Source organism: Chelonoidis abingdonii, chromosome 16, assembly GCF_003597395.2.
Source record: "Chelonoidis abingdonii isolate Lonesome George chromosome 16, CheloAbing_2.0, whole genome shotgun sequence".
In the NCBI taxonomy this organism is placed as follows: domain Eukaryota; kingdom Metazoa; phylum Chordata; order Testudines; family Testudinidae; genus Chelonoidis; species Chelonoidis abingdonii.
Genome location: NC_133784.1, coordinates 23282242 through 23299122, shown reverse-complemented (window position 1 = coordinate 23299122; position 16881 = coordinate 23282242). Strand labels below are relative to the sequence as shown.

The following is a 16881-nucleotide window of genomic DNA, read 5'->3' as shown; positions in this document are numbered from 1 at the left end:
TTTGAAAATCCTGTTTATTTTACAATACAACACTAGTTTAGTTATATAATATATAGACTTATAGAGAGAGACCTTCTAAAAAATGTTAAAATGTATTACCGGCATGCGAAACCTTAAATTAGAGTGAATAAATGAAGACTCGGCACACCGCTTCTGAAAGACCCCTGATTTAACCCCTTGACCAGTTGACCGAGTGACTTGCTTTGCTTTGATCTCACTCAGTCACATAGGAAATTGTTGAACAGGAATAAGGCTGCAATTTAGTCATGGAGGTCATGGAAGTCATGGATTTTGTGACTTCCAAAGACCGCCATGACTTCAGCCAGCACTGGCTGGGATCTGCAGGGTTCTCTGCCACCTGCGAAGGCAGGGAGCTGTGGGATACCCCAGCTGCCACAGGTGGCAGAGGGTACCCCCGGAGGCAGGTGGGGCCTCTGATGCTTGGAGCGGCCAGTGGAGGGGGACCCTGGAGCTCCCAGCCTGCTCACAGCTGCCAAGGTGCCTCATTTTGTCATGGATATTTTTAGTAAAAGTCAGAGACAGGTCACAGGCTTCCGTGAATTTTTCGTTATTGCCCATGACCCGTCCATGACTTTTTTACTAAAAATATCTGTGACAAAATTTTAGTTATAAACATGTCATGACTGTATTACCTTGTTTACTAGTCTTTCATCTCCCCTGTGTTTAGTCACAGCTATTTTCCTTGAGAATATTTCTGAAGTAAAAATAAATAAATAAAATAAATAATTTAAAAATTAAGTGTGCATGTTGATTTTTGAGCATTTTAAAATATTGCTCTTAAACCAAAACTTTCGATCTCAGATCAATGTATCCAAAAGCAGCCCCTGCAGAATGCAGAGAGAGAGCAATGAACAAGTAAAACACACATTCCACACATGCTGCCAAAGGTAGAGCTCAAACTTATAGTACTTCATTGCAGCGCAGTTTCAGTGGCCACAGTATGTCATCGTGTACATTTCATTCTCTTGGTTAGTCTGTTTACTCCATGTTGGAGTAACAAATTCTGTCCTCGGTATCTTTTCACTATTACTTCCTCAAAGGGGCAATGGTTGCTGATCATTCGCTAAAATAAATTCGAAGGGATGATACCAATTTTGGGGGAACAGAGCCATCATTTTAGCTCCAGGTGTGTATAAAAAATGTTATAGGAACCATGTTTTATAAACACATTTTTTGTAGGTGGAGCTGTATCTCGAAAATCCTTCTCTCAAGTGACCTCATAATTGTACCACAAACCCTGTGCTCCTTGCACCCCCTATGATTTACGGCAAACTGCAAGACAAACCGAACCAGCATGTGGATTTTAGAGTACTTAATATAGTCATCTTTTAAACAGTAAGCCACTCTCCACTTCAACTGTAGTAAAGCTACCACTCCACTATAATAACTAGGCCAAATGGCCAGATCCAAAATTTTAAATGCCATCAAATAAGAGTGTACAGGGAGACTTTGGCAAACAAGTAAAGTGCCTGAAACCACTATGGCTTATTGTTAAAGACAGCCTAGTCAGCAAGCTGTTAAAAGCAAGTCTCAGCTTGACCAAGGCAGGAGGGGAGGGAGTTTAGGGTGCCACTGAAAGGGCGGCTTGACCCCGCTTCCTTCTTGATAAGAATTGGGTTAAATTTGCTGATACATGCGTTTTCAAAGAGTAGGATATGCCCCAGGAATGTCTATTGAGGTCTCAGGGCTGCAAGTTCTGGAAAAACCCACACCTGGTTAATCAATAATCAGAAGGAACCTCTTGTTTGAAACTGCTTACTTAACAAGGTTTCTTTAATTACTAATGTATAAATAAGGGGAAAAAGCTTGAGACAGGTGGGACTCATTTCAGGACTGGCCTCTCCCTCTGGATGCATCTTGTGTTCCCCAGCAGCAGACGGGCTGCCGCTGTATCACTTGAAAGCCACACTCAGCTTTGGTAATTATCAAGGGTTGGGGGTGTTTTACTGACTTGTTGCGGACATGTGTAAGTGCTTGAGACTAAGTAAAGTTTATCTTTAAATGAAAGCACTCTTGTGTTGTCCTGTTTGTGCCAGCCATCTATCGGTCTGATGGCCGTGTCTCTCATGATTTATTTCCTGACACCTCCTCGCACAGAGTAAAGTTACCAAGAGCTTTGGGTTGAAAGAACCCCAGGTAACAAGAGGTGTGACAACTTCTTGGCTCGTAGGGCATAAGCATCTGCCTCAGAAATTTGTGAGGAGACTAGTTGGTCATCTCACACCTTCATCTGGCATTAACAATTGTATCAGTCTTTGCTGACATTTATTGATCGCTGTGTGCACCAACCACCACTGTAAGGTACATCGGCCTCCTTTAGCCCATTGGTGGCTGAATCTGCAGTTTATAATTTCTGTTCCTGGATAGGATGGGGTAAAAGAGATGATAGAACAAGGGAAAATACCCTGTTTAATATCCCAAATCAGTAAGCAAATATGAATTGATTTAAATCATTGATTTAAATGGGAGTTTGGGGAAAGCTAGGAATGCTGTAAGGGTCATTGTGTGTGCTAGTTTTCTAGTCCCTGGGTATTTAGAGAAACACATATTCACTCAATTTTGTAACCATTTTCTAACATTAGCTTTAGTTTATAGTGGGGCACAATTATAAAACTCTTGGATAAATGGATTAAAATTAAATGTTGCAAAGATGATGGGAAAACCAAATGAAAGTTTGTTTTGAGAATTTGGTTTTACATGTAAAAAGATTCAGTCTTTTTATTTAGATAAATCTTCAATTTCTATTATTTATTTGGAGCTAGCATGAGTACACAAGGGGAAGGTAAGGGGAAAAATGACTTTGCTTTCTTTCTCTGTCTTTCACATCCTGCATGGGTGTGGGGCAGACAAGTAGCTGAAGTGTGGTGGGGAGTAGTAGAAACCATAGTCCTACCTGCTGCAAAAGTTCACAGAGGTGCAGAGAGCAAAGAAAATTGTGCCATCCAAGAGGAAGGGCAGTGGTTCCATGCCTCTAGTGTTCTTTGAAGTTCTGGGATTGTGCCTCCTGAAGCAGGTTTCTTCTGGAGATTCTTTAGAGTCAGCGTAGCTCCTACATCACTCCTCTACTCAGATCTGTGAATAAATTCCACAATCTAGCATTTATATTTCAGAAACACTGATGCCTGTCACAGATTTTTGTTTTTGTTTTTTAATTTCTGGAATAGTAGAAGCTTGAGATACACTTTACTTTTATAGTTTTTGCCAGTTGTTGTACAATACCTCGCATTTGTATTTGTTCCACTTAAAAGGCTAAGTAAAGGAACTGGTGGCTCCAGGCTCCAGCACACCAAGCGCATGCCTGGGGTGGCAAGCCACGGGGGTGCTCTGCCGGTTGCCGCGAAGGTGTCAGGCAGATTGCCTTCAGCGGCCTGCCTGTGAAGAGTCTGCTGGTCCCGCGGCTTCGGCGGACCTCCTGCAGGCATGCCACTGAATCTGCAGGACCAGGGACATCCTGCAGGCAAGCCACTGAAGGCAGCCTGCCTGCTGTGCTTGGGGCGGCAAAATACCTAGAGCCGCCCCTGGCTCCGATAATATAAAAAACAGATTATTACATTACATCACATTATATTATTACCATACCGTGTGTTCAGAGGGTGTGAAGGAATCTTGCTGCTTGCTCTATGGGTGTGGAAGACCCTGAACACAGTGGAACTAGTGTGATACTTCTGCTTAGTTGGTGGACAGGAAACCCACACAGAGACAATGTAACCCACTGCGTTAAATGCTCTCCGGGCTGAGGAAGGTACAGAGCTAGTAGATCCATAGAGTAATGGATTTGTTGGCTAGAGTGCTGAACATAGGGGAGAGGATCAGCATAGTCTTGAGGAGAAAACTCAATCATGTGGAACTCCCTAGGCACAACTTGGTTACTTTGTCTGTGGGATGGACATTGGATGGGGCATAAGGGATATTAGTGCATCATAATCAAGAAGACTCTAATACTGAACTTTACTACAATTATAATTAAATAGTGCCCTCATATAATTAGAAAATACTCCCTCTCCTTGCAGGTTCCTGTGGGAGATAATGGAGTGACAGTTGAGCTGCTTCCTGAAGATGATATGTAACAGTGGTCAGCATAGCAGAGGGCTAGTGCTAAAATACTGTGTTTAAAAATTCTTAGAAATATTTAACATTTAATACACTAAATCTATAGAAATTAGAAATGCGAAGTACCTATTTTTCTTTAATTGTTTGTAATATAAATAATAATGTCTTTGTGTCACAAAGTAAAATTTGATATAAAAAGAAAACAGTGTAAATATTCCTATGGCTTCAGAGCTCAATTTAGAGCCCCTGGAAAGGCAGTCTAATTGGTCAGTTTTTGGAGAGCAAGTTGTAATAGTTGTCCTTTTCGCTATATATTGCTCACATGGATTTCAGGTCATTTTTGTTGTTTCTACCTTTTCATGAGAGCTTTTGTAAACAATATTTTTCTCTCTTTTACAGGCAGTATGAAACAGTAGTTCCACTTGAAGATTCTGTAGTGACTGAAGTCACAGCAACGCTCCAGGAATGGGCTATCCTCTGGAAACAGTTGTATGTGGTAGGTACAGTGAGAACACTGTTCTTTATTCCACCATATGTAGAAACAAGTGTTGTGTTGCACACCATTAACTCCATCTAAGAAATGATTGCTGTACGTGTGGCATCTTGGGAACCTGTGGAATAATATTAGCAAATTATTCTGGGAGTGACTTTTAGAGGTAGTGAGCATCTGCGGCTGCTGTTGACTACATCTGAAATTGTGGATGGTCTCAACTCTTCTGATGTCTAAAATTTCCATTGCCAAAAACTGATGGTGATTTTTATTGATTGATCATTCAACATTTTAAGGATTCTTATGGTATCTGTGTGTAAGTATCTCTGTTTAATAACAAACGCGTGAACTGCCTTGAACTACCAAGGGCTACCTTTAAGAACTTTGCCATAAATGACTCTGAAGGATTATTCAACACAGTTTGCAAATGTGAATATTTCCTATAGCATAGCATCAGCTTTTTCAAAACTTACCTAATTGGTGCTCGAAAATAGAGAGAGCCCTAGCAAAATAAATTCTGAGTTAAATCATTGTCTCTCGTCAGAAATAAAAATGTGTTAAATAAATTAAGAAGAGGCTTGTTGAGCTGATTTTCTTTTAAAATTAACTTTCATGGTACCATTCTTGTTTTCATTGATGCTACATTTCATTCCAGTTTTCTGGCCACACAGCATTTTGAGAAATGGCTGGCCTGATCCCATGGTCAAAGGGAACAGAAAGCAAGAAAGGCAGCTTGTATATTAGAAAATTTCTTTTAATTTTCTTTTATGATCTGTTTATCTATGATTACTGTATCTGCTGTGTTAGGGCCAGAAGCTCCAGGTGAGCCATGCTTGAAGCTTCCCTTGACTTAAAAGGAATTTCTCCATGTGTTGCTGGTGTGGCTTTGCTTCTCTGTTAAGCCTGAATACTAGTAGTCTATTTGCCATCTACAGTACATAGTGTTACTCCTGGAGGAATTCTGCATCACTGTGCATGCACAGAATTTATGTTCCCGTCAGATTTCTTTGATTCCCCACAGAAAAATGACTTTCTGACAGGGAAGCAAAGGGAAGCCACAGGAGCGGTCATGCGACCCTCTCCAGCAGTATGTTACAGGTGCCCAGGGCAGCCAACAGAGAGGCAAATCTCTCTGGGGCAAGGGACGCGAGTGGGGAAGACCTGACTGATGGCTCGTACCCTTCGTCAGGCTCAGCTGCTAGTCCCAACTGGGCTGGGGAGGATACAACTTCCTCTTACCCTGCATGGCATCCGGGGCCAGGTCAGACCCATCCCCAGATTTTTCCTCCAACTGCAGGAAGCTCTGCAAACTTCCCCTTTCCTCGCCAGTGGCCTGTGCTCCTCAATGCCATGCTGGAGCCTTCACTGTTGTTTGACATTACTTAAAGACGATAAAGTTATTGTGGAGAAACTAAATTAATTCTTTGCTTCAGTCTTCACAGCTGAGGATGTTAGGGTGATTCCCAAACCTGAACCATCCTTTGCAGGTGACAAATCTGAGGAATTGTCACAGATTGAAGTGTCATTAGAGGAGGTTTTGGAATTAATTGATAAACAACAGTAACAAGCCATCTGGTCCCAGTGACATTCACCCAAGAGTTCTGAAAGAACTCAAATGTGAAATTCTGGAACTATTCACTATGGTTTGTAACCTGTCCTTTAAATCAGCTTCTGTACCCAGTGACTGGAAGATAGCTAATGTAACGCCAATATTTAAAAAGGTCTCTAGAGGTGATCCTGGCAATTACAGATCGGTAAGTCTAATGTCAGTATCAGGCAAATTAGTTGAAACAATAGTAAAGAATAAAATTGTCAGGCACATAGAAGAACATAAATTATTGGGCAAAAGTCAACATGGCTATACCGTGACCCTCCTGCAACTACCTTTTGGGTCAGACACCCGATTTGAAAAATGCTAGTTTCCCTGGTGAAATCTGTATAATATAGGGTAAACGCATACAAAAGATCAGATTTCATGGGAGAAGACCAAATTTCATGATCCGTGACACATTTTGGTGGGGCTCTACTTATGAGTCAGGGTCTGTGCTGCATTTTTAATACCTTTGTTGAAGCATGTGCTGTGGTGTCTTCACTGATGTTTTTACTTGTGCTAGCTAGATTCAGTCTACATCAGACAGGCTAACGCGCAGACATACCCCAAGCATGAGGAAAAAACTATTGTGTATCAAGTGTGATAACTATTAGCAAATTATTGCTTGATAATAGTGATCATGCTACTTACATATTTTGCTTTGCATGTCTCTAATATCTCTCAGACTGTCTGAATAGGATCACCATTTTTATTAGTGTTCTTTACGCAGATTTTTATTTGAAAGGCCAAGTGCATATTAATTTAAGAAGTCCTCAAATAATTAGCATGCATTGTAAGATTTGGTTTCAGAGTAGCAGGCGTGTTAGTCTGTATCTGCAAAAAGAACAGGAGTACTTGTGGCACCTTAGAGACTAACTAATTTATCTAAGCATAAGCTTATTTGTAGCCCACGAAAGCTTATGCTCAAATAAATGCGTTAGTCTCTAAGGTGCCACAAGTACTCCTGTTCTTTTTGTAAGATTTGTATCTGTCTTCTGATTTGTGAGTTAGACAATAGGAATAAAGATGTGACCTTCCATCCATGTAAAATTATTTCAGTCAAAGTTGCTTGCCTTCAAATGTGTTGATTCATTTTTTTATATATATATATATTCTGGAAAAAATATTATTTTGGTGAAATGCAGAAATATTTAAATACTCTTATATTTTGAGTTAATTATGTGGTCGGTGAAAAAAAAATTCATAAAAAAGCTAAGTGGCTGCTCTGTTTAAATAACCCATAATGTATATTATATCTGTACCTTTTCATTTTCGTTGGGAAAAAGACTGTTTTCTTGAATCAACACCATGCTGAAAAGTTTGAAATACTGTAAGGTAAATTTTCTTTCTAGATATAGTATTTTTGCTATTGTGAGAAGCAGCAATGGATACTGGGATTTAAGAGAAGTCACTCTTGCTTCTTTAAAAAAAATTTCATTCTAACAATAGCGTTTGAAGAACATAATTTAATGTACCATGGCTTCTCATAGAAATATGATCTCCCTTCACAAAACATTTCCCTGATATATTCTTCATAGAATTCTATAAACCTTGGCTGTGAATCCTGAAGAGTACTTAGTGCAGTAACATGCTTCTCTTCTTAAAGCAGCCCCTACCTGTGTCTGTTTGAACTCATATCTTCTAACTGCAGCCCTGTTAACTTACTAGGGAGCCCATATGTCTAGCCACCTTGCTGACAACAGAAGAATTTTAACACCTAGAGGGACACTTATTAACATCTATGGAAGCAGTTATTAAACTCTCTCCATCAAAATATATGGAGTCAGGGAAATTTTCTACTTGTTTTCATAAAATCTTAACTGTTGTCTTCTTTCCCTGTGCCTCTTCCCCACACACAATGTTACCCCTATGTAGTCCGTTGGGGAGAGTGGCTCTGTGATGTTGCACTCCATATTTTTTATAAAAATATGTTTATAAGTGTGGATATGATGTAACTGGAATATGCTTTATGCAAAAGGTCTGTTGTAAGGTATCATTACAAAGCTTATAATCTACTGAGTGTGGTCACCCTATTTGTTTGAATGTATCATTCTTGTATCCGAAACTAGGAATATGAAATATAACTCTGAGGTCCTATTGTAATTTTGCAAAGTGTGGGCCATTAATGGTGGTTTGGAATCTTGATGGCTCCCCTTAACCAGAACAATTGGTTATAAATGGCTCTGTTTACTTGTAGGACTTCCTGTGTATGTGTGTGCCAGCAAGTGGGTAATGAAGTCTCACAGGACATGTAATCATGTCACCTGAACTGGAATCTATCTTTAACCTGGTGCTTTTCTATTTAGATGGAGGGGTGGGAACCCAGAGAGACAGAAAGGATTCCAGCCTTGTGCCAAAGCTATTAAAGGGGGTGGAACAGAGCAAAGGGGGACAGAGTCATGTTGAATCCCCTGCTTTTCATGTAAGATGTCTCCTGGAACTAACAAGTCTGTACCAGGGGAAAGGATTGAGCCCAGAGTAAGAAGGAGTCTAGTCTGTGAAAGAAGCTTATTAGAACATCTCTGAGGGTGAGATTTACCTGTATTCAGTTTCTTAATGTATTAGGCTTAGACTTGCGTGTTTTTGCTTTATTTTACTTGGTAACTTCCTTTGTTTCTGTCTGTTGTTACTTGGAACGACTTAAATCCTACTTTTTATACTTGATGAAATCTCTTGTTTATTATTGAACCCAGAGTAAGTGGTTAATACCTGGATGAGCAAACAGCTGTGCATCTCTCTCTATCAGTGTTATAGAGGGCAGACAATTTGAGTTTACCCTGTGTAAGCTTTATACAGAGTAAAATGGATTTATTTGGGATTTGGATCTCATTGGGAGTTGGGTATCTGGGTGCTGGAGACAGGAGTACCTGCTGAGTGGTTTTCAGTTAAAGTCTGCAGCTTTGGTGATGTGGTTCAGACTCTGGGTCTGTGTTGCAGCAGGCTTGCGTGTCTGGCTCAACAAGATCGGGTTCTGGAGTCCCAAGCTGACAGGGAAAATGGGCTCAGAGGTAGTTTCAGCACATCAGGTGACAGTTCCAAGGGGGTCTCCTTTCCCTCTGAGTCTGTGGGCGGCCAATCCAGAGGTCACTGGGGAATCAGTGGGGTGACAGGGAGTGTGAGCTCGGGCCTGTGATCAGAGCCAAACAACAAACTCAGTTTTGGAGCCCCAGCCCTGGCTAGGGTAGGGCAACAAAGAGTCTCAGGCTCAGGCCTGTACTCATGCTGGGCATCAAACAGTCAGTTAGTGCATGCCCTTGATCAGGGCAGACCACTAGAGAGTCTGAGGGCTCAGGCCAGCACGCCGGCTGAGTAGCAAACAATCGGGCCTCCTAGCTCTGGCAGAGGGCTGACAATCGCAGGCTTCTTGCCTGAGAGAGGGGGTGACTGCCGCCCATGGATTGGGGTGGTGGGGGACAGGGTCAAAAGTTCCCCCACTCCACTGCGTCCTGTCCCATGTCCCTAACTTTGATAGAGCGGTCTGCCACTGGATCAACGGGGCCACTTCCCAACTCCCCCTCAGGGTGTACCTGGCTCTGTAGAGGGTCATCTTGGTTGTTGGGGAAGAAGGCCTCTGTCCGTGCTTGCAGCTCCTCCATACTCAGGTCTGTAAATGGCTCTGGTGATCCTGGCCAGTCCTTGGCTCCCTTGTGGTCTGCAGCGGCCTCCCAGCTCAGGAGCTCACAGGAGGCGTCTGGCTCTTCCAGTGGCTGCCTCCCAACTGAGTTCTCCAGCGTGCCATTTGTACTTCCAGTCCCGCTCACTGACTTCTGGCAGGAGGGTTGAACGTGGCCTAGCTCTGCCCACCAGGATTCAATGAGGGGTTCCACCCCCTCTGGGTCTGTGGGCAGCCAATCCACTCCACTGCACCCTGTTATAACGAAACAATCCTGCAATGAAGTCTTGGCAGCCGAGTAAAAATTTTCAAATAGTTTATTTAAAAGAGTAAATGGGTTAGTAACATTTCCCCTGCATGTAGTTTGTTTTTTATTTTGGATTTTTTTTTTAAATAGATTTTCAATTAATATTGAAAGGAATTAAATCTAAGACAAGTGAAATGAATAAATTTGCATTAGAAAGATGAACTGCTAAAGGTCCTAATCTGTTAAATAGATTTTCCTTGTATTAAATGAAACCATATTTTCATCTTTGAGTGCTGGTCCCTATGTGACTGTGCTCCATGCACTTGAAGTCAGAGAATTTTTTGCAAACCGTGTCTGGTCCGTGCATGAGCCCTTGCTTTCCTCGTGTTTCCAACCAAAGACATGAAGTGCAGAGTGGACCAACCCCCTCTCCAGTTCCTTCTTACTGCGCATGGCCTGGCTGTCCATGTATCCAGTGCCCAGGGCTTTCCTTCAATTTCTCCTATCTGTAAATATTTCAAAGATTGCCTCAGTGTCTTGTATGTAGTTCTTTATAATGAGTACATTTGTAATAGTTTTTATAGACCTTTAGCAGAGATTTTTCTAGTTAGTTAGATTCCCTGCCTTGGGGACTTCCCACCTCCCCTCTTACTGTGCTTAGAACTCCGGGCTTCAGAAATGTGTGTCCTGCCTCCGTTCCTTCTTGGTCAGTGATGATCACCAGCATTGTTTTATACTGTTTCAGGAAGGCACAGATCGTGGCTATGTGAAATATCTGCCACCTTTCCTCTTAGCCAGATCTATGAGATGAGGGAACCCTGGCTTAGAAAACACCTCATGGAGAAGGCCATGAAGCCTCAGTCAGACCCAGGCAAAGAACACCTCTTCCCCTCCTCTCCCCGCCCAGTATGTTGGCCTGAACTGTTACAGAGCATGCCTCCTGCCACAAGGTCCAACTCTGTTTCAGCGGAATCCATACCTATGGATCCCTCCCCCCTCATTGAGCAAGCGTACTCTGTCTTTCCAAGCATAAAAGCAGGTCTCTCCCTAATTCTGCTTTGAAGATGTCTGATATGGACGTACTAAGTCCCAGGGTCATAACTTTAAAGTTCATAAGACCAGGGCTCACCAGTAGCGGATCCCCATACCAGCCACGTCCACTCCACTGATACAGTCCAAGTCAAAAAGCCAGGTTCCATCAGTTCTGGCATGATCAGAGCTTCTACCACTGATGGAATTGTCATATCTTAACACTCCAGCCTCATGAAACCTCCCTTCTCCAACCCATCTAACATGAGTGGATTGGACCCCTCATACTCCAGGGATATCAGAGATTTATGCTACACCGAAGCCTCAGTTTCCACCTTCATCGGGTCCTTCTCTCACTAGGAAGATTGTGACTGCTACCTTTGACAGATGCCTATCTGCTCTTCTATCTGCCAGCTGTGCCTTTCCTCTGTTATAACTGTTGGTATCACCATTGGATCTGGATCCTTTTTTCTCTTCCTTGGGAGAATTAGGGCCACCAAAAGAGCAATTTTCTTCTCCTCTGAGACACGTTAGTCCAGATAGGAGATCCAGAGCCTCCTGATACCAACCTCCATCTCAACATTTATCACTTAGGGGATTCCCTCCTTAACCATCATACAGGCCATAATGGGAAACAGGGTTCTGTATGCAAGATGTATAGAATCCATGCATTTTCCTAGAGAATCACTCTACCATTCCCTTCTGAAGGAACTGTCAGAGCCTCCTCCTGACCCTACAGAAGAGGAAGAATATGAACTGGTCTTTCAGTACAGAAAAGATTGTCTTCATTTCCCAAAGAAGCAGTCACCGTGGCATCTCAGTCCTCTCCAGATGACCATAAACAGTTTCTGGATTTATTGTGAAAGGTTGCAAAGGGACTCCAGATCTCCATAGAGGAGGTCCAGGACCCTCAGCACAAACATATCCTAGAAACACTAGATCCAGTCAAATAAACTTCCGGTTAATGAAGCTATTCTGGAACCTCCTAGCACAGTCTGTCATACACCAGCCTCGGGTGCCCCTATTCCCAAGAGGGCAGAGAAATGCTGTTTCGTTTCAGCTAAGGGAGCAGAATTTCTCTTTACCTACTCTGCATCAAACGTTCTGGTCATCCAGGCTGCCACCGAGAGATCTAGACATCTCAAATCCACTCCTTCTTTGAGGAGTGTTCCTGTTGGTGCTCCACTTTAGGTGTCTTGCTGCCCTGTGCTTATATTCAGAGATTTGTAGTAGCAGTGCCCCAGTTGGCTGCACACACATAGCCACTCGGAGCAGCACGATACAGCAGCTACCTAACATGTGCAGCCAATTGGCCCCCAGTTCCTTCTCCACTGCCCTTGGTTTGAGTTTGAGCGATAGTAGCGCCCCTTCAGCTTCGTAGAAAGTTTATATTCCTTCCTTTTTCTTTTATCCCCTCTATTCTAGTTAACTTTGGTTACCATTACTTTTAATTTCTTCCATCTTTTTAAAAAAAAACCAAACTTTTTAGGGTAGTTTCCCCTGCCTGCTTCCAGCAGGCCTCTTCCAACAATGACTGCTTAAACACAGGCTGCCCGTGGTTTTCAAAGAATCAGCATTTGCAAATCTTTGAATTATTTAGCAGTAGAGTGACTCATTTCTCCTGCTGATTTAAATAAACGTGTTTGCATGCCCAAAAGGGATGGAGATAAACATCAAAGTTTCTTCTGCAGTTTAGCACTTTATGAGAATGAATTGTGGTAGATAGAAACAATTCCTGTTTAAAAAAGGTGTCGTTTGTTGTACATCATGACAGTTTCAGTATCAGTAATTTGAGACAGTTTCTGAATTTTGTCATAGTATGAATGGAGTCTCTGCAGAACATCTGTCTCTAAGGAAAGTGAAAAATCAAAATGGGCTGCTAAAAAAAACATTATAAACGTTATTCCTGTTAATGTCTTTCAATGAAGTGGGAGGGTATGACAGTGAAGGGTCAGTATGAAACCTTCTAAAAATGTCCTCTAATTAAAATCAGTAAAGAGTCCTGTGGCACCTTATAGACTAACAGACGTACTGGAGCATGAGCTTTCGTGGATGAATACCCACTTCGTCAGATGCAAGTGGGTATTCACCCACGAAAGCTCATGCTCCAATACGTCTGTTAGTCTATAAAATGCCACAGGACTCTTTGCTGCTTTTACAGATCCAGACTAACACGGCTACCCCTCTGACACTTGACTCTAATTAAAATGTCCATTAGGGGATAGTTCACAGTGCTCAGGTTTTTCTTTAACTATGAGATTTGACCCCCTGGACTGTCTAACCGAGTTTTGGAGAACTGCAGAGATAAATAATGTTCTTAAGGTTTGAGAATGTTGTATTTAGAGCATCTCCTTGTGTTGAGTTGAGTAGAAGTTAGAGACTTTTTATAGAAAGTAGAGGGGTTCAGGATTGAAGCAGTGGTTCAAAATGACGGGATTGGTAGAAACCCTGCAACCCCATTTGGGATTCTCGTCTCCAGATATTGTGTCTTGGGCATATGTCTGTAATCCTTGTTGATATAAATTGGGCAATAAACAGCCCATGAACTGGTGAAGGAGTTAAATTAGGAATTTCTTTGGGATGTTTTCTAATATATTATGCATAAATATGTTACTTGTTACTGCATATCAAATAATTTACTCTGTGACATGCCTAATCTGTAATATGTTGCATGGAAAAAAATGTCATACCAGAATCATTTTACCACTGTCTGATCTGTAGTATTACCCATTGTTTTGAGACTCCTGAAATACTTGGGCACAAAATGTATGATTTTCAGTTGGAGTCCTACTTCTGATTCTTCTAGAATTGTATTCAGAAATAATGCTGAATACTGTTGGTTGAAGCTAGATCTGGGCAAACTGCTGAATTGTTCTAAGAAAATTCAACTATTTTTAAAATGGCAAGTTAGCACCTTTCATGTGGCCTGTCTTCCTTATGCCGTAATGAATCTTTTGGCAGTTGGCCCAATTCTGCTGTCACATCAGAATAAATCTGAAATAAGCATGCAATGAGTTTCCTCAGCTATAGGGAGCATATAACACTTGGTAACATAGGGTGGCTCTTTGTCGTGTGGTTCCTCCCCCTCCACTGGAGCTAAATCACGTATAAAGGTGTGAGTGTTATTTGGTCCGGGCCACTGGGTTTGGTTAATTACTCGAAGTAGCAGAGGTAATGCTTTGAGATCCAAAGGTTCTCATTTCTATTCCTTCAGGCAACCCAGTGAAAGTATTGTTACAAGTCATTGAAGTGTCTTTGGAAATAGCTGGATGTAACTGAAAGTATAGTTTGGCCCTGTATCGTAATGCATACACACATAGGAATCAAGTTAGGATTGCACATTCAGCCTTAGCATTGACATTTCCTACTTACTGAGGGTTTAACAGTGCAATCTTTAACATTGTGTTAACCTGGGTTTTTGCATTTTATTTACTAACGTGTGATGTGTTTTGTTTAATTTTATTTTAAGAAAAATGGTGGTGAAAAGGGGTAAAAAAACCCCAACAACCTGAAAAGTGAGATTTTCAGTCTTCCAGGCTTCCAAGCTATGCTAAGTTGCAAAACTTGTAATAAGAACCCCTTCTGTTTCACCACATGTAGTAAGTGCCATTCTTTCCAGTTCCTGCCCAAGCCATATATACAAGTTATGTAGGGGCTCCTTACTGCCATACTCTCTTTTTCCACTGTGTGCCTGCATAAAGGCAAGCCAGAATCAAGCCCTAAGTGAAATGCCTATGTCACACACTTGGAACAGCCTCTTTCTTCCTATTTGCCAAACAGCCTTGCAATCTAGATTCAGCCTTTCTTTACTTAGCTTTCAGAGTGGTAGCCTTGTTAGTCTGTATCAACAAAAGAATGAGGATTACTTGTGGCACCTTAGAGACTAACTAGTTTATTTGGGCATAAGCTTTTGTGGGCTAAAACCCACTTCATCAGATGCATAGAGTGGAAAATACAGTAAGAAGATACATATATATAGATGGATAGATAGATATACAGGGAACATGAAAAGATGGGGGTTGCCATATCAACTGTTAACAAGACAAGTCAATTAAGGTGGGCTATTACCAGGACAAAAAAAAACTTTTGTAGTGATAATCTGGATGGCCCATTTCAAACAGTTGACAAGAAGGTGTGAGTAACAGTAGGGGGGAAATTGGCATTGGGAAATATCATTATAAAAGTTTTTTTCTCCTGCTTATAATAGCCCACCTTAATTGATTTGTCTTGTTAGAGTTGGTATGGCAACCCACATCTTTTCATGTTCTCTGTGTATATCTATCTATCTGTCTATCTGCTTACTGTATTTTCCACTCCATGCATCTGATGAAGTGGGTTTTAGCCCACGAAAGCTTATACCCAAATGAATTGGTTAGTCTCTAAGGTGCCACAAGTACTCCTCATTCTTTTTACTTAGCTTTGTGGATCTTGGGATGCTGTGACCAAATGACACTTCTGCATCTGAGGAAGCACAGAGTATTCTTTAATCTTGTAAATTATCACTCTGGAAGTCCTCTTGGACTTCTCACTCATTCTCTTCTGTAGAGTAACATCTGTTAAGATTTCTCTAGAGCCTGTTTTGCCTTCTGAGAGTCACTGGAAGAGAAAATTCCATTTGCTCACCCTCAGATGAAACACTTCATGAAAGGTTCCTTTGTCTTTATCCACAGGTGAAATTCTCTAATCAGTCTTGGGGCATTAATCTGAACCTCATTAAATTTTGATCCTCCTCCTGAACTATTCAGGAAATGTTCATTCTACTCCTCTTCCTTGAAGGTAACTTGTACTCCCCTAAAATCCCTGATAGCTTATTCTCTTTTCCCTGCTTTCCATAAGGACAAAGAAGTTCTTAACCCTAAAATTCTTTCTAAGGTGGTTCCATCTAATTCACCTTATTGCTCTTCCTTCCAGTTTTTTTCCCTTGGGCTGTGATTCTTCTAGCACAATTCAACAGAAATTTCATATGAAATTAGTTTTTCATCTTTACATTGAGAGAATGAAAAACGTTGTCATCTCTTCTATATCACTTACAGGATAAAAACCAAGAGGAAATCCAACAACTATCTGGGCAATTCAGGCAGTGAATTGAAGCTTGCTATAATAAGATGATTTATGTTCTAGTGCAGAAAATATTGAAGGCTCATTCTAATAGAAATATGGCAATGTAGAAGATTTGCCTTAGCAAAGTTCCTTTTCCTAATATGGTATCTGCAAGGTAACTCCTTGCAGTTTAGTGAACATAACTTGAAGCAGAACTTACATAACATTATCATCTACAGTAGTTTCAGAGGCTAGGTCAGTAATCGGGATCAGGATGTCAATTTTGTAGGGCAGGTCTACACTAGAAACTTTTGCCAGTATAATAATGTTAGTTCGGGATGTGATTTTTCTTCTTAAGACCTTTTAAAAGACCTAGTGAAAATACTGTTATACTGGGGAAAATGTGTTTTTGCCCAGATAGCTTACTTTGGGGGAACTGAAACAATTAGAAATAACTTGTAAGTATCAGGGACATATTTAATTTACGTTGAAAAAATATGCTAGCTTGGAAATGATAGTATTGTAACAATACTATTTTAAATAAAGTACAGAATGCCATCATTAAAATACAATTCTAGAGCGAATAGACAAAGGTTAAGTCTTTTTTCCTATAGTACGCTTTATCTGTGAAACAACTTAAATCCCATCATTTCATGATGTTCCAGTACCCTTTTATTTTTGACAGAAACACTGTATGTTCTAAATTATAATTACAGTAAAAGCTGTATTATCTGGCACTTTATCAACCGGAAAGCTCTAGAAACCGGCATTTCTGGTATCTTCCAATACAAATTAGAGTC

General features: G+C 41.1%; 1 protein-coding gene across 10 annotated transcripts in view; it reads left to right on the top strand.

Moving 5' to 3' along the window:
* Positions 1-16881, top strand: part of DOCK3 (dedicator of cytokinesis 3) — a 605476-nt gene that overhangs the window by 148710 nt on the left and 439885 nt on the right. For 9 of the 10 annotated variants that reach the window (XM_032805794.2, XM_032805793.2, XM_032805795.2 and 6 more), the window contains one exon: positions 4471-4567. In XM_032805794.2, the coding sequence (XP_032661685.1) occupies positions 4471-4567 (97 nt within the window). Of the gene's footprint in view, positions 1-4470; positions 4568-16881 lie in introns of those variants that run through there. The other variant, XM_075073031.1, reaches the window with a different exon arrangement.